Source organism: Pungitius pungitius, chromosome 21 (genome assembly GCF_949316345.1).
Source record: "Pungitius pungitius chromosome 21, fPunPun2.1, whole genome shotgun sequence".
Taxonomy (NCBI): Eukaryota; Metazoa; Chordata; class Actinopteri; order Perciformes; family Gasterosteidae; genus Pungitius; species Pungitius pungitius.
Window position 1 is genome coordinate 12,662,213 of NC_084920.1, and position 18,400 is coordinate 12,680,612.

At 45.6% G+C, this 18,400-nt stretch overlaps 1 protein-coding gene across 2 annotated transcripts in view; it reads left to right on the forward strand.

Moving 5' to 3' along the window:
* The window catches only part of cacna1g (calcium channel, voltage-dependent, T type, alpha 1G subunit), a 168,220-nt gene that overhangs the window by 72,649 nt on the left and 77,171 nt on the right, over positions 1 to 18,400 (forward strand). For both annotated transcript variants that reach the window (XM_062560055.1, XM_062560054.1), the window contains exons 5-6: positions 5,174 to 5,271; positions 17,907 to 18,063. In XM_062560055.1, coding sequence (XP_062416039.1) covers positions 5,174 to 5,271; positions 17,907 to 18,063 — 255 coding nt within the window. The remainder of the gene's footprint in view (positions 1 to 5,173; positions 5,272 to 17,906; positions 18,064 to 18,400) is intronic.

The window sequence follows — 18,400 nt, forward strand, 5'->3', positions numbered from 1 at the left end:
TGACGAGAGGGTGAGGACACGGACAAGGACACAGCATCCATGGACAGCGGCGTCCATTAAATAAACTGTCAACTGTCAGGAGTTGAACGATATGTCTCCCTCCCTCCTTGTACTCTACAGCATCTGCACTGGGACACTATGTTTCTCTTGTCCTGGGGGGTCCTTTTCTAGCGTGTCCCTTCTTCATTAGTTAGATCATCGCCCCACTAAGTGGGTCACCGGATCGGCCGTAGATTACCAGCAAGGCGGAGGAAGGGGATGCTGGGGAGATAAAGGGAAGATGAGACATGCCAAAGCTCCAAGCTCAAGTGCAAGCGGAATATTTAAAACCTTTGTGAAGTGGGATGTAAAACTGGGTTTTCATTACCAATCTGGATTACAGTGTAGTAATAGAGAAGAGCCTCCCGCAGCCTGCGTTAATCCTACTTTCATAAGCAGTTAGTGGGAAAGCCTCTCCGCACGCAGGGAGGCACAGCTTGCATACAGCAGGGCTCTTCTTACCGAGAGCGTACTGTGGATTTAACTTCTCACAATCTTGCTGCCTTCAACCTAGAAAGGACAGGGCTGGATTTTTGTCTAAAAGAACACCAAAAAAAAAAAAAACCCACATCACTAGGCGCAGTAACTGCTGGTAGATCTCCGAAGTATAATCAGATGCATGAACAGGTGCTCTTGTTTTTGCATTTTGATGAAAAAACAAAATAATTATCTCTGCAGAGCAGTGACATCGCCATTATCAACAACAACAACAACAAAAAGTAGAGTTTTGAAAAGTCCCCCCAGAAACGCTGCAATCACAGGTTTTGTGGAAGCTCATAACATTTTCTTGTTTAGCGTTCATGTTTAATTTCTGTGTTCCACTGAACATTAGAGCAGGAGGGATTTTGAGTGGTTTCAGATGTTCTCTCTTGAGGCTCAAAGGTATCACGGAAACACAAGGGTTCACGTTGATGGACGTTCTACGCTAAATTGAAAAGCTCTCTTCTTTGCCGTTCTCTGCGGTTAACAAGAGATAAAACGCACTTTGTCGCAATTCCCTTCAGGCACAATTAGCATACTCGCAAGAAATATAGTTTTGTTAAGTCTCCTTTTGATTCTGCTCCTGGGCCAAATGGCATGCGAGAAAGTCACATTTTGCGAGCGCTTTTTTTTTCCTCCCGTCTCACTCTCGCGTGCGACGGGCGCCGTGTCCATGAAACCTTGGCCTTCTGAAGGAGAAGAAGGAGGAGAATCCCCCTCACAAGATACAAGAGATGAGGATGAGATTCAGCCACGGGCCGTGACTGGGACGAGTAAGTTGGTTAACATTTGGGTTGGATAAGCCGAGTGGGTTGATGGCAGAACGTGTTGCTGATGAAAGGCTCTCACTCTGATTCAGCATGAAAACACTCCATCTGTCTGTTCTCTCTGGTGTTTTTTCCCTCCCTCCCTCCTCCTCCTTCTCGTCTCATCAGACTACACTCACTTTGAGAATATCAGACTGCCACCGGTCTGAATATGTGCGTTTATGTGTTGTTGCATTACAGATCTGGGGACAGTTTGCTGCTATGGTGGACGTACTGTGGGGTTTGCTCCTCAGCGATGTTCTTTGTGGAGATGGACAAAAATGAAAAAGAGCCAACAATGCGCCATGAAAAGCAATATCGCCAGAGCGGACAGATGACTGGTTAGTTCATAATAAGCGATACATCATTAAACAGATTATGATGGAGCAATTTGCAGCTACGGCGGTAAATTGGTATAATCCAATAATCCAATAACAAAAAGCCAATTTCTAATTGTAATAATATAGCAGCCATTACCCAATATTTAACTGATGGACTGTACTGTTTAATAGTACTGATAATAACGGGTATTGGAAGGCCTTTTTACTACAAATAATTCCAGTGATAAAAACGGCAACAGGAACAGTGGAGGCAATAACCGCATGAAACAAAATGGGAAACAAAGGGAGGTGTGCTTGTGTGGCAATGGATCACATGTTTAGAAGGTCTGTGGAGTGCAGAGGTTGTGCAATCCGAGGTGCTGGAGTGGGTGAGCAGACTGCAGCAGACTTTTTTTGTAGTCATTTGCGAGTTTTGGTGTCTTGGAGGAAAAGTGTTGCCTCAGTTTGTATTTTTCGAATGCAGATATTTGGAGGTTTTGGACAACGATGAGGCTATTGAAGCGTTAGTGTTCATTTGGTCTCTGTGTTTACTCTTTTTTTTTGCATTTTTTTGGGTGTCCGTTAACTCTTAAAGGAAGTTCTTCTTTAGCCGGAAAATGCTCCACTATGTTCCCCAGATGGTTGCTCACTTTTTAAGTCAGTTCGCATTCTGCTAAAAACTGCAGAATCTGTTGAGTCGTCGTGACCCAATTGCTATTAAATGCATTTATTAATGCAAAATTAAGCACCTTGAAACTGTGTCTGTATTTTAAATTCACATTACTCTGCGCAACCAGACAAACAATATACGGCAGAGTGCCAAGAAATGATCAGCCCTCTATGTGGGATGATCAATGGGCCACTACCATACTGAATACCTTGCAGAATATCCCAAAGCCATTTGTCTTATTCTGCAAACCTCTTTCCAACATTGTTCCCCCACGTAAATTCTTTCATGATACAAACCAACTCACCAGCCTCAAAACCAAGGATGAAAGCTGAGGAGACTCCCATCAAACTTAGTCCATTGCACTTTTCTTTTCTCACTCCATCATGATGCGTAAGGAAAAAAACAAACAAGTGAAGAAAGACACAATGACAGTGTAATAGCGCAGGGAGCCAGATGGATGGGATGACTAGCACTCGTGTGGACGGGACAGGTTTAACATTGGCGGCCTTGCGTACTCCTTATACGCATTGTGTCCCGTGTGAATGCGTGTTCCAAGCTGCCACGTCTTTGCCCTCTAGCTGAAAAAGTGTAAACGCATAACATCCATCATGGGTCCGGCAGCTTTGGCACAAACACCAGCGTTCACCCTCTGCGATATGAGAGGACGAGCTTAGAAGATACACGCTGTGTGTGTGTGTGTGTGTGTGCACTCTTCATAATATATGCACTTTTTTTTCTCAAATGAAAGTCATGACATTCCTTCTACGGATGTCCCCAAGTCGAGATGTATCTTCTCCTGGTGTGCGTGTCAGGATGTAGCACATCATGACGAGATGTAAAGATGTTTTTGGTTGCCCTTGCGTGGCTTTGCTTCGTGCGCTTTTCGTTTGGGAATTCTCCTCACGCGAACCCCCTCCAACGTCGCCCCCCCCCCCCCCCCCTTGTCGGCCTCCAGTTTCTCATTTCTCAGCCCCCACTCCGATTGCCCTCCCCTTGTATCAGCACCATCAGCACTGGCACGGGCTCAGAAGAAAACAGTGTTTCCACCGTTTGTTTGATCCACTTCGTCTCTCCTCGGCCGTTCTCTCCATTTCCAGATGAGGGGAGACGGGTCAGTTTTCACTGAGCACGCCGAACCTCCTCTGGCTCTCATCAAGGGGGGGGGGGGGGGGGGGCGGCGGATGTTTTTGCATGGGCGCCGGTCACCGGCTAATAAGTTTGCTTATGCTACTCTGTGTCTGACAAGAGATGATTCTAATATCTGTATAATATGGCTCTGGGGATTTTACTCAAGCAGTTTTGCCATTGGTATCCTGATGATGTCACCATACATTTCTCGTAGTGACCATTCAGCACTTAAATGATGGTCAATCTGTTGAATCACTTAATTACCCAGTCTTAAAATTCAACAGACATCGCCATGAATAATGTTTTTCGCTTAACGAGGATTCTCTACCTCGCATCTTATTCATTCATTTAATCTTCTCTACCCTTTTTGACGTTACCACTCCATTTTTTTATGGCATTTGTTTGCAATAGTACCGTTACAAATGGCCACAAATCTGACCATCAGGCTGCGTTGATCCAAATGGGAACGTCTGTCCTACTCCAATTCTGCTTCCCTCTTTCCAGGGTCCGACTGCGATTTGCTCTTGCATGTTACTTTTTCTTTAAACTGCCAGTTGATGCCTTTAACCGGGATTGCAGACTTTGCTGAACATCACACAGCCGCTCATGTGGCGCATCTCCTTTCTGTCAACCGTTTACCCATTAAACTCTAAGCTGTGTGTGTGTGTGTGTGTGAATATACCAAACATACAGTATGTGTGTCTGCTGCAGGAAAGGCTTTTTACTAGGACACCCCAAATGCAAACTTTCACTGAAGGAGTTTCTTGCACTTAAGGTGACATGCACGCACATACTCAACTGCACATGCGCTCTGCCGAGATGTGTTGCACATTTGGCGGACAGACAGACAGACAGACAGACAGACAGACAGACAGACAGACAGACAGACAGACAGACAGACAGACAGACAGACAGTCGGACGGATGTGGAGGGAATTCCTTCATCTGAATGGCCGTGCAAGCTGCACATGTGCTCAGCAGCTGCTTCACTCACACACACACACACACACACACACACACACACACACACACACAGAGTGAGTGGGAGGCCAGATGACGACAAACACCAATCAAGGAGCAAGAAAAAGCTTTTCTCAAGCATTCCGCCGTTGCTCGCCTCTCTCAATGCTGTCCTTCTGACCTCGCCTGAGAGAGGCCGCTGAGACGCGTGCGTGCGCTCCGGCTCAAGGTTTCGTGGCCTAAGGATCCGAAGCCGGCTCTTTCATGTACTGCTGTATGCCACATTCTCCTCCTTACTAACGAGTGATTTACCCGCTTTAGACGTCCGTAAGCGGATGCACACATGCCGCAGCTCGCTCCTTTGAGAGGTTGATTGCGCGAGGTTGCATGTGCACGTGCGAGTTTGCATGTGCGCGTTTGCCGCGCTCTGCACACACTCACAAACACCGCAGTATGCCCCGTTGGCTACAGATGTAACGGATGGGCATTGTTTGCCAGAATACACTACACCACTCGGCTTTAAATGCAAAAATGTAAAACAGGACTCTGAACATTAGAGGACTGATTACGGGTTACACGGTGAGAGGGGGAGAGAATGAATTACATTGAATATATAATTGGCTTCACAATATTGCACTCATTTTCTCTGATTTTTATTCCCACATGTTGACGCCGGGCCACGTGAGCTGTGATAGCAATTAAAGCATGTGGTTTGCTGCGGCTGTACCAACACATCAATCTCTCTCTCTCTCTCTCTCTCACATGTTGCAGGATGCTGGAGTACTCGCTTGACCTGCAGAACGTCAGTTTTTCGGCGGTGAGGACAGTTCGCGTGCTGAGGCCCCTGAGAGCCATCAACCGAGTGCCAAGTGAGTGAGAAACCTAAATGAAAGGCCTCTGGGGCGATGACACCCATGACCTGGAAGTGTCTAAGGCTCTTCACAGCAAATGTTTGATGTAGGACTCGGATTGAGTTGTGATGTCCATGCAAACGTAACTGTGTATTTATATAAGGTCTTGATGCTTCAAGGCTTTTTTTCCTTCATCATCGAAGTATAAAGGTGCAAATACAGTCCTCCAACAGTTATATTATTTTGGAAAGTGGATCTAAGAACAGGAATTACCAGCACCAGGATGCCAGAAAATCCTTTATTTTCTGTGTTTTGAACATTTGTAATGTGACGGAACTATTTCGACATGTTCAAAAAATGTACTTCACTGATGTCTTGCTGAGAGTTGATGAGAACATTAATGCAACTCTCGTGTCTGTCAGCCAATGCAGCTGGGGCCAGCTGCGTCTGCAGTCTTTATGCCAAAGCTGCTGGCTTTTATATTTACATTTCAGGTTGTATCATTCATGTATCTCTATGCAGCAGCAAAACTTTTACCTAAACCATTAAGATTCATGAGACCGGACCTTCAATCCGACGTGCGGAATATCAAGACCAAGCTGGTTCTTCATCAACGCTAAGGCTCCACTCAGTTGATTGCTTTCCTAAAAATTTGTCAGGACTCCTGCTTAGCCGTGTCTGAGACTTCAGTTTGTGCCAGTGAACCTTCTTTTAAATACTCTCGTCGATGATGAGTGGCTGATCAGTGTCTTGCCTTCAGATTGAGAAGAAACTCAAGCGTATTAAGTATTAATCAAGCGAATTGTCAGTCTCCCCAAACCATTTTTCCGTTATCTGACATTTAACAACACGACCCAAACATGAGGTGTTGCTTATCTGGATTAATCATGCTTGGTAGCAGGAGACGTTATCAGTATAAATTGACCTCATCCTAATGTATTGGAGTTCAGCTCCTCTGGCGTGGTACTGGCAACAAGTGGCGATCACGCATATTGATCGTCTTCCTAATGTAGGTTAGACACAAGCCCATCCACATAATGCTGCCTCGATTGAGTGTGTGTGTGTGTGTGTGTGTGTTTTGGCTTTTACCAGCCAGTCAGCTTTCCGACAGGTTTATTTGCAGTTTTCCAACTCACCGAATCTACACTCACTCACTAAAAGAAAGTTCCCTATTCCACTCTGCTTTCTTTCATCAGTCTCCATTAGAGTCTGATCAGTGCTGATTGAATTTCAGTGCACACATTAAACATTTATTGTTCAAATAAATCATGAGCATTTTCATACCCACCCTGTGGAATCAGCCTCACCTCGATTGCACCGCCTGCAAAGTGTCCTTAAACACACACCCTAATGATGTCCTCAGCACCCTCAAGTGCTCAAGAGGAAATTGCAGGCAAACTGATCAATGATCCCAGGATGTGTGTGTGTGTGTGCGTGTGTGTGTTTGTGTGTGCATGTGTACACTAAATGCAGGTGTTCTCTCCTGTGTAGATGCGTGAATGGGACATCAACCTCCCATCCTTCTACTGACGACACTATCAAACTAGTTCTGCAATCTCGCCATTGTGTCAATCAAAGTTGTCATAGGGTGCTCATTAGGCCACACACACACACACACACACACAGTCATGCACAGAGACTCGCTCATTATATAGCCAAGCATTCGTCATCCTAATCAGAGGACTAATAGCAGCATTAATGAGTGGATGATTTGGTGTGGTTCTGGCCCTGCTAGGACAGTGTCATGGGGTAGATTTCACCAGCCGAATCAAGTCAAGCGGAGGAGCCTGCAGAATTCGTCATACCCTCCGAGGGAGTTTTTTTTGTTTTTATTGTGTAACTTGACCTACTTCAGGGAAACACTTTTGAATACATAGGCACTGAAGTTCTTGTATGTGGTTAGTTCATTTCCCCACGATAGACTGGATTCATGCCACTGGCTGAGGTGTTTTTCCCGTCTCCATTATTAAGCACTTGTCGGGTTGGTACTGTGGGAAACAAGGCGGAAAGAATTGAACAGTTGCCCTTTCAGAGTTTGCCAAGCGTGAGAGCTTTGACCTGCCTAATTGGCACGGCGACAATACAAAAGACCTACAGAAGCATAGACGTTGCAATGTAAAATATGACGCGCACCCGCAGGTTCACAGTGATGTCGATGCAGTCATACTTGGTGGAGGACAGTTGCCCTGCGACACACACACACACAGCAATAGATCCTGTCTATGCTTGTGAAGAGTTCATCTCTCCTCTCAAAAGGATAGTTTAATCTAAATCCTTTTCAAAAACAATTGTTGTGATGTGGCTTGTGAGGATTGTTTCGAGACGGACCTTAAAAAAGAAAAGTGAACCTGTTGTCCAACCCTGTGTCAAAGACGACAAGTCTGAAGGCATAACGTCAGGCTAACTTTTAGCTTAGCCTACTAGCATTCTATTCAAGCATTAACCTCAAAGTTTGGCATTCAATCTGTTAACACGTGTACTCAGTGCTTGACTAGTGGAGGAGTTGAGCTATTTGTGGTGCTCAATGAGCGGGCCAAGTGATCGGCGTGATCACAACGCGGGTTTAAGCGCTTCCTCTCTGCTTTAGCATAAGTGCTAATGTGGTGTGCAATACTTGGGTGTCGAGCGCCTGCATGCTCCACGGTGTTGACACAGAGCCACTTGGCACGCAAACGGCATTTACTGACACTCAATGAGCGTCCAATATATATTCTACTGCGATGTAAATGAGGATATATTTCACCGGCCACTTGAAAAAGCACAAATGTGCTGTCATCAGCATGGATAGATTTACTGCCAAGAGAAGGATCTCACTGTCGTGAAGGAACTGTTCATTTAAAACCTCATAAATCCCATAATGGGACACGCTGCGTGTATTCATCTCCGTTTTAGAAATGACAAGAGGAAGGCGTTAGTTATTGTGTGTGGTGGAGATGTAGCTTCATTTAATAAGAACAGTCAATTAAATTGTAAACAGACACAGCAAAGATGCGCCTGGCGTATTAAAGCCTGGCTGATTCGTAGACCCGTGAAAGAGCTTAGCTCGTATCTGGGTGCATGTCGGCAGGTTTGGCTCAATCCATCAGTCCAAACTTTCCAGTTTCAGCCCGTTGGTCCCATTTCCTGTTTTTATTTGTGCACCGCTGCCCAGAATGAGCGTCATCGGAACAGGGTCCAGCGGATGTTTAAACTGTTGGTGCTCACATCCCTCCACCTCGCTGTCTGAAGCCCCATGTTTCCCTTTTCACTGACTCTCTGTATTGGAATTGAAGGCTGGAGATCATCTAAAAACACACACACACTCAGACTTTTTTTTACCAAACACATCGTTCCTGGACTGGTGTCCACGTCCTGAGGTCTGGCATTGATGGATTTGGGCTCTTGCTTTCTCGAGGTGACGGATACATTTTTCAGTTTTCGTCCTCCAGCTGTCAACAAAGCCAAAAATCTCCTGCAATGTCTCCATCAGCTCCCCACCCACTGTTCATCCTAACGTCCAGTACCGAACCATATGGACCTTGTGCGGGTCATTGCCTGCATGAAAGCAGACACAATCATATAGGGGTTACCTCTTTGTGAGTGTAAGTATTCAAAGGGAGCGGTTGAACACATTGTATTGTGTTTGCCTGGGTAACATAGGAAGATCCCTCTTCTCTGGAAGACAGAAATCATGTGCTCATTGCATGGAAGGAGATCTGCTGCTATAGAGAGGTTGTATTGGAATGAGTGTATTGAATCACTGAAAGTAGAAAAGAGGGGAAATATATTCTAATTCTAGATAAATTATTGATAAACCCAAATGACTTTTTCCCTCTCTTTCAAAGCAACTTGTGCTTCAAGTGATATTTAGATGAAAAGCAAACATTAACATTTAGAACCTATTGTCAGCAAATGCCTATTTTCTAACTTTAAATCTTCTGCTGCAATATGCAAAGAGAAGTGGGGATCGGCTTTACAGTATTGCGTTTAGTTTCAGACCTCAAGGCAGTTAAACCTAGAGAACCGATTTAAAAATGCTGGAATTAAATTGTTCTGTTTGCTGTTCATGGGGGTGAAAGTGTAATTGTTATTCACACAGAAAGGAAATTACTGTTTTTATCTACGCGATAAAGTGACACATTTATTTCACCGTCCAGTAGATCCATGCTTTTTTTCAGTCAAACACATTTTGTTATTTAATGACTGTGGCTCACCTGGTTGCGTTGCCATGCTACCCAGCTGCAGTCATTATTTTCCGGCTGACTTTGGTTCACGTCTTTCCGCCTACTTTGTTAATAACAATGTCTTAACAACACGACCAGTTCGAGTTAAACAAGTACCAACAGTTTGAAGTGACAGTTCAATGAGAAAACAATATGTCTTTAAACTTAGATGGGAACCCGGCCTGACTAAAGCCAACGACCAAATTTGAGATCTAAACTCAATGCTGCCCATTGGGATCAATATCTTTGTAATCCTCAGATGGAGGCAAATGTCTATTGTTTCTTGAGTCTTGATGAAACTCACTGTGAGCCACGTCTGAGCGAAGGAGCGTTGATTGATAAGCCGTAGGCAGCAATCAATAGGTGATTATGGCAGGATGTAAACCCACACACACACAAATTAACTCACTTAGACACCTCTCCGCCCTAACGAGACTTGGACCAGAATAGCCGTTTCACTCTTCTTTATTGTCACACGTGCCCTTTCCCCAAAGCCTTATCAAATCAACACAAGCGCAGGCAGCGATCGCACTGTTTCTTCTCCTCATACTGTCCTCACACTCTTTCATTCACGTGGACCTCCAACGCGGCGTGTGCGGTTGTTTTCACGCATCAGCAACCTAAAGGGGTTTCATCTTGTTCTACATGCTGTTGGACCTGGTGTTTGAGCAGCGCCTGGTTTGCACGCACCGTCTTGCACATCCACCCAGATGAGGCCCTTAAGGCGATAACGTCAGCTCCCTGCATGCTGATGCCCTCCTCCCACAGTTCTTCTTCATTTTGTTTTGCAAGCCTCAATACTGTAATTAAAAAGTTGGCAAGAGCGTTGTAGCTTCTGTTCTACCAACGTACCAGAAGGTAGCCCTTGACTTGTTGTATTGCTATGCAAGGTTGCGAGGGAGAGCCCAGAGGAGTCAGGGGATGGGTTTATTCCAGGGGAGGCTTCTTATTTGTGAGTGGAGCTGAGGAAATAAGACACTGAGAAGGTTAAAAGGAGTTCAGAAAAGAAAGCAGTTCGCCATAAGCAAAGAATCACAACAGTTTTCTGTTTTACTTGTAGTTTCAGTCTAAATTCATTTTAAGCTTATTATTCTTGAGTAGCTTCAGATTGTTAAAGCTTGAAATTCAAGTTCTTTGATGACTTGCACTTGTGCTGTGGTGCGATGTTCCCGCATACCCTGTCAGGTACGCAGCCATCTCCCCAACTCAGCTGTGGTTCTTCAGAGTGACGGAGCTGTTTTAAGTACTGCTTTTGTGCACCTTGGTGCGCGAAGGTGGAAGGCACAACGGATCATTCTTTTTCGAGTGAACGCTTTAGTCCAAGTGGGATGTTGTAAAAACAGAAATGAGGTATCTTTTGGGGAATTTTATGTATTTGTCGAACATGTATGCTTACGTCTTTACAGAGTGAACAAAGGGCTTCCAACAAAGTGGCTGCTGCTCAGGTCCCATGTGAAACCAGACGTCAGCATCGACTACATCTAACTTGTTGCCTAAGCACCACAGGGGGCTTATGCAGGCACACTGGTTGCTCAGATTTGCAAGTAAACAAAACATAAAAAATACCAAAATGATAGCTTGTAAAGATACAGTTGCATGATTATATGGTGGGAAGCTACATAAAAGCTACTCAAGTAGGGGGACCAAAGTAGATCCAAGAAAAGCACAGAAAAAAACATCCATCCATCCATCTTCAAACGCTTCCAGGGGTTGGGTCTCGGGGGCAACAGCTCCAGCAGGGGACCCCAAACTTCCCTTTCCCGGGCCACATCTACCAGCTCTGACTCGGTTTCCTGCTGAGAACCATGGCCTCAGATTTGGAGGTGCTAATCCTCATCCCAACCTCTTCACACTCGGCTGCGAACCGCTCCAGTGAGAGTTGGAGGCCGCAGACCGAGGATGCCAGCAGGACCACATCGTCTGCAAAAAGCAGCGATGAAACCCGCGGCCCCCCGAACTGTAGACCCTCCTCCCCCCGCCTACGCCTCGATATCCTGTCCATGAAAACCACAAACAAGATTGGTGATAAGGCGCAGCCCTGGCACAGGCCAACCCCCACCGGAAACACCTCTGACTCACTGCCGAGCACAGCTCTCGCTTTGGGCGTACGGGGATTAGATGGCCCCAAGTAAGTAAAGAAAATGTGTGAGGTGCTGCGGGAGTACAGGGTGAGAAAAATCACTATAAGGTTACGATTGTTCAGCAACCAGTTTCCATCAGTGCGTAGACTTATGGAGACAAATATTGTATTTAATTATGTAATATGGAAATGAACATCACCAGTAAATCTCTTAGTTTTGATCACACGTGATTGGAAGTAAAGTTAGAGATGCAATGTTTGTGCTAAAGATTACAATCTCTAACATTCTCTCCATCAGTTTATCATCTTATGCTCTGCATGTGCTCTCCTCTTTGCGGGTCACATAGATCGCTCATGCGATTTCACGTTTGGTCTTCGGGGTCATTTAGTCGTCTCCATCTGGAGCTGCCGACATGGAGCTGGTGACCATCCGCTCTGAGCACATGAGAAGAGACGCAGGTGTACATGGGGCGCCTCGACTCAGAGAGCCCGTTAGTTCACGGAGCTGGACCTCGACAGGTAAGCAGAGGAAGCAGAGCTAATCTGCCTGAAAACAGATGGCTCCCTGATCACGCGCGGCCTCCCGCCCACCGGCCCCGTCGGAGCGGGCGCCCACAGCGAGGTCAGAGAGGGCGCGCAGGCGGAGGTGGAGATGATTGTTATTGAACATGAAGTGCCGATCGGTTGGAATGAGCACGCCATTCAGGTCGGGAGAGGATGGATTCGCTTATCTGGATGAACAGAGGTGCTCTCTGTGATATTCATGTTTGCCTGCGTCCCTGCATGGCGTGCCGTCTTCGCATGGGACTCTAGTCCAGTTGATTTATTGTCCGATGCTTTGATCCCCATCGGAATAGGGTCAGATACAAAATCATTTTTGCCCAGATACCTCCTATCTATAAATCAAGAGCACAGACTCTGCATATATAACGACGATGTGGTGCATGGAGTAGAAAGGGTGTGCTGGGAACCGAAAAGTTCGAACCCGGGCTGGTGCATGTGAAACTGTCCTTTGGGAAGACTCTCAACCCCTAACTGCTCTCCTAGCAAATTTCAACCATGGGTTAAAAATGCAATGTAAGTTGCTTTGGATAAAAGTGTCAGCCAAAAGACATGTAATGGAATAAAGACCAAAGAGCAGTTTGCCTTTCTTTTTGTGACCAAATTTGCAATTAAAGGGATTAAAAGTAGCAGCATGATGGATTCAACACACTTGTTGACCTTTCAAAATACAATGCACTGTATTTTGTTGAGAACATAACTTTTAATTGGAAGTGTGACAACGTCAATCACTGAGTGTCAACACAGCGAGATTTTGCATTACTGCTTATTTAGCCCATCACAGACCAACCAGGCAGCGGTTCTAAGGCAAAGCCTTTCACATTTTTACACCACCTGCAGGCCAACGTTTGGACTGGAATGGAGTCTGTGGAGGGGTAGGCAGTCCAACATTACTACTCAAGGCAAATTAAGTTAGAATTGTTAGTTCTGTCAGATGTGGGCCGCAGTTCAAGTATTAAACCCTCGTTGCTCCGTCGTATCTCCGCTGTGAATGGTGGTGCATGGAGCCAGTTAGCGCGCCTCGGCCCACTGCGGTCGCTAATCCCAGCTGCTGCCACTCAGGCCCGGCTAAGCAGCATCCTAACAGCTCAGCACATTAGGGTGTGTGTGTGTGTGTGTGTGAGCATGTACTGCTTGTTAACGCTTTAGAGAGAGAGATAGCGACGAAGCCGCTCTTGCGGGTAGCGAGTCAGGTCTTTCTGTGCTAAATGTCTGTGACAGCGGCTGCATCGTCCCTCTTTCCCTGTGAGTTCGGGGCAATTAGTTGAACAAATATCCCACAAAAGGGCAAGTGGCGACAAATTGCTCCCTGCACTAGGTTTGGTACCCTTGAATGAACGGCAAGACGATTCCCTCGCAAACAGAGCCGTAGCACAGCATTTAACAACAGTGGCGCTATGAGATATGTTGTCTTCATGACTCTCATCTCACGCTGATTGTATACGCTGTATGCTGTGCTGGTAATTGAGCACCCAGTGCATAATGTGGCAGCTATTACAGGCTTGAAATAACTTGAAAACAGTGCCGTTTGTCATTCAAGAGTTTCTGCGTTCCGACTGCTGGCATCCTCTCACATCAAGACCTTTCTGTTTGACGGAGCGGCGGCGTATCCCTCACTCATTCTAGGGGTCCTTCAGTGGGTTGTGTCCTCCTCATTTGTTCCCCACATCTCGGCGGATTTGCAAATTCCTACTTGTTTTCCATCCATCTGTCAACACCAAAAGTCTCAGTGTGTAATCAGAATCTACAAATAGGAAAAGTTCCTCATGCAGCTCCGTGTGACACTGCCAGATGGCACGGTTGAGTTGAAAGGTGTTAGAACATGAGTTCTTTTTTACAATTCTTTCTGAATAAGCACTTTAAATGCATATAAGGTAACAAGCATTACCATAAGATATGCATTATTGAGTTCATCTGAAGGGGTACCCTTCATCTCTCTCTTTCCTTCCCGCCCCCTCCCCGTTTGGCCCTCTTTTTCTCTGTGTCCTACGCTCCGTCTCATGTGTTTTTTCCCGTTGGCTGTCAGCCTGGCAGAGGAGCTAAGAGATCGCTCCTATATGGACTGTCCCGGCCTCTCCAATCACCCAGAAAACCCCTGATCAGAAGCTATGGTTCTTGTTATCGATGCCTGACTAGCAGGGTGTCTGCCCTGCTGGGTAGCCTGCAAGGACGGAGAGGGAAAGAAAAGTCAGATATATAACACAGTGGATGGATGGATGGATGGATGGATAGATACGTTCAGAGATGAATGGATACATAGATGCATGGATGGCTTGATGGATGAACGCAGTAATGGATACGATAGAAGGATAGCTAGATGGATGAACTGTGCCGTTCACCCGCTGCTATCAGCTTTCTTTTTTTGCTTTACATTCCTTTTTAATTTCTACAAATTAAATATTTGTAAAAAGAACCCCCTATTTATGCTTCACTGGATACCGTTTTCCCATTATACTCTACCTCTGCTAGATGAATCGTTATTAAAAAATGAAGAAACCCAGTGCAAGAAGAGAAAATCTAAGATGCAACAGCGCAGGGACAGATTTAGCAGAGGGAGCGTGTGGGCGGCAGGAAATGTGTGTCTACTTGTGTGTGTGTGTCTTTTAGAAACTTGAGGGAACACTATTCAGAGATGACAGACTCAGGGATGTACTGTATGAAAGGCGGAAAAATAAGCGGGTCTTTCATTGGGCTTTCATTCAGAGCAAACTGTAGATGCATCGCTGACACACTCACAGACTGCTATAACAAATCTCTGCACTTCGGTTTGACTCAGGACTCGTGTTGTGCTATCCGAATGTATTTCAAGGCTTTATTTCTCCAAAAAAGCATGTTGCTGAGCAAATGCTGTTCTATACAATGCCCTGCTTCATATCTGCTCAGTAACACAGTCACACGCACATCTCGTGCAGTGAATGCATGTCGTTTTTAATGGAGCAATAAGCACTACCGTGTACCATTTGCCTGTAGCTGACACCACAACATTACGCTGGAAGGAGCACTGTCATGGGATGTAAAGAACAACGCCCTTTTCTGGGTGCTATTAAAGCAGCAGTGAAAGCCAAAGGCAAAGCAAAGCAATAGGAAACTAATAAATTAAAAACATGAAATGAACTGTATTTTTTCCTTTTTTGTTTCCTGTTGTGTGAAATCTGCTAAATCACCTCCAGTGTTGTCATTTTAGCCAGTGACGTTTGGCCAGTGGGCTGGTCCATAGAGGGCAATGGGTCCCCACCATGAGCGACGGAGAAGAAAAAAAAATTTTTGTTTATTATATTATATATATTGTATTTGTGTTTTTGAACCGTGAATTATGTACCCGGTAATATTTGTAAATTTAGATATCTGCGCAAAATATATGCTTTCCTTTCACTCTCCAATTGTCTCAGCTGGGCTCGGGCCGTGTCCCAAAAGCGGCGGGGTGAGTGAGCCATCACCGATGAAGTTAATGATCGACATTATCATTTATCAGCGTCCTAAAATACGTCGCCGCCCTACGCTGCGCTCACGTCAAGGCGAGTCTAAGAGCGAGGGACGAGACCGGGACCGACCCGGCACTCGGTACGAGAGAAGAACTTTGTCTTTGCCGGAGAAACTAGAGGGAAAAGGGTCGGGAAGCCGCACATATGACACGTGAGATAGCTGGTTAGCTGGTTAGCTGCGTGCTAACGCCGTATAGTCGCACACGTTGCGTCGCTGCCCAGCTCACGGCACACGGGACGGCGGTGACCAGGACGTGGAGGAAAACAGGCACGTTTGATCCAAAATAATTCATTGTGTTGAGGAAAGACCAGGTCAAAAGCCCCACTCACTGATCGGCCGTTTCCCAAACAAACTAGCCTCATAGGTGCATCTCAATGTATACGCATACACAGGGGTTAAATTCGTTGTTATTTCTTGGTGGTACTATGATACAGGTTTAATGCGCGCGAGCGAAAATGTCACTTGGCCTAATTATTTATTATTTAATTATGTGTTTATTTACTGTATTATAGTCTGCTTATCAAGCATTCACTAGGACTTCCTATCACTCTTTAACACACCTGTATCTGTGTTTTTTATTCTGAATCAATTGCAAACACTTGATTTCAACATTTATTTATTTATTTTTTTAGCTGAATAGTTAGAACAGAAACGTGGAACAGAACAGGAAAGGTAAAACACTTAAAATAAATTCCAAAGAGGCTTGAAGTAGCTGTCCTCATCTGCTTGACGACGAGCCATGCCTTGGGTTGAATGAGCAGCTCTTCTTCACATGAGGAAGGGCATCCCACTCCTTACATGGAGGTCCCACTGTGTTTATGAAGAGGAGGTTTGCTGCTTTTTTTGTTGTTGTTGGTTTGTTTCTGTAATCTGTTTATAATGGTGTTCATTGTGCTGAACCCCCTCTCACAGTCTGCATTACTTGCCGACAGTGTGTCCACGGCAATGACCAATTTCCCCCTCAACCTGTTGGGAACGCTTCTTCCTCCACTTGCCTTGAATTCAATGAACCCAAGGTGTGCCTCCTTTTCGTTCAGGTGAAAAGCGTTACACAGATCCCTTACCTCTTCTTCGCCATACCGAGGGCTGTCATGGTCCCATTTGTCAGCACTGCGGCATGTTAAAACCAAGTCTCTGTCTAACGGACTATTATAAACATATTTTTGCTAGCCTCCCTGCTGCAAAATTACACCAAGACAAGTAGAGCTTTTTTTATCCAGTGTAATTTATCACTTACCACTATCTTGTTTTTTATTATCCTCCTGTTCCTTTCTCTTCTTCCTTTTCTGGCTTCCTGAAGCATAATTCCGCCTCATGATGACTGCAGACCGACGAGGTTTTGTATTTCTTTTGTACAGATCATGAGAGGGGCCCCTTGAGGGGGATCCCGATAACGGTGTCATTGCACTTTACTGCATTGACTATCAAAGGGGCGCTCACACAGTTTGTCGTTGCATTTTATTCTTAACCAGTCGCAAGCAGTTGCTTGTTTTGCTTGCCTTGTCGCGACGGGCCTGTGCGCGTGTCGTAATTTCTTCCCGGTACGGCGTACCGGCTTACTTTCACCCCTGCGAATACATGTGTACATCGGTTTGACACCCCTTTTTTGCATTGAATCATACTGGGATTTCTACTGAAACTGATTGGCTGGCCCTACCAACCAAAATCCACCAGCTGCCACTGCGTTTGTGGGCATCAATAAGGGTTCGCACATAGGAGTGACAGGTGTTATTTGGCACTGGAGCATGACTGACAGGCTGCAGAATAGCGGCGGCTTGCCGCTCACCATTCGCTTCGTTTGTAGCAGTTTGTTCAGGAACGTCCACCTGACAAATGGGTGGAGTGAATAACTTGTGTTTGTTAGGAGGCGGACCTCGTATTGTTTACGAGAAACCCACAGCCGCGCTCTTCATCTGCCACAATTATCAAACTGGCTTTGACAGCTGTTTAACTAATGTAAAACACAGGGGGGGGGGGCATGGATTGAGTTCACTCGACTGTTGTGTATTAGGGTAATATTTCCACCGTGCATCAATTTTATTTTATTTTTCCACTTTTAAAAAGCGAGTTAGCATCTGCTGGTAATTTCAACGAATGAAGACACTCAGTAGTCCCCTTCTTCCAGCCAATATGGACGGAAATAAATTGAGAGGTACTTGGATTGGTACTCATTTCAGCCACTCTATTAAACATAACTCCCACTACTCGTATCCGAGTTGAACTACACTGCAACAAACACACCGATCCACACGAGTCCACCGTGTGTGTGCGCATTGGTGAACAGTGTGTTTGACCTCTCCCCCCCCCCCCCTCGTCTCTCCTCTCAGGTATGCGCATCCTGGTGACCCTGCTGCTGGACACTCTGCCCATGCTGGGCAACGTGCTGCTGCTCTGCTTCTTCGTCTTCTTCATCTTCGGCATCGTGGGCGTCCAGCTGTGGGCCGGCCTGCTCAGGAACCGCTGCTTCCTCGGAAACTTTTCCTTGTGAGTTCCACGCTTTGCCGTGGCGACGTTGTGCCGTGTTCCTGCCACTTTGTGGAGAGTTCGGTGCATTTTGTGCTCTGTTTGATGTGAAATGCAGGATCGACGTGGCTAGATTCTTGGCCGAACTGTTATGACCATCCAATATATTTAAAAGTGGACTCAAAATCCTCACGTAAGCTCAGGGGAAAATGTACTGCAGTTCTACTGCATGTTTATTCATACTTTCTACTAGATATGGGTTAAAAAACACTTGATTGTCAACACCAATCAACAACGTTATTTGGACTAGGTGTCAGAAGGCATTAACTGTTTGTCCACATTGTTATTGACTTTGAAT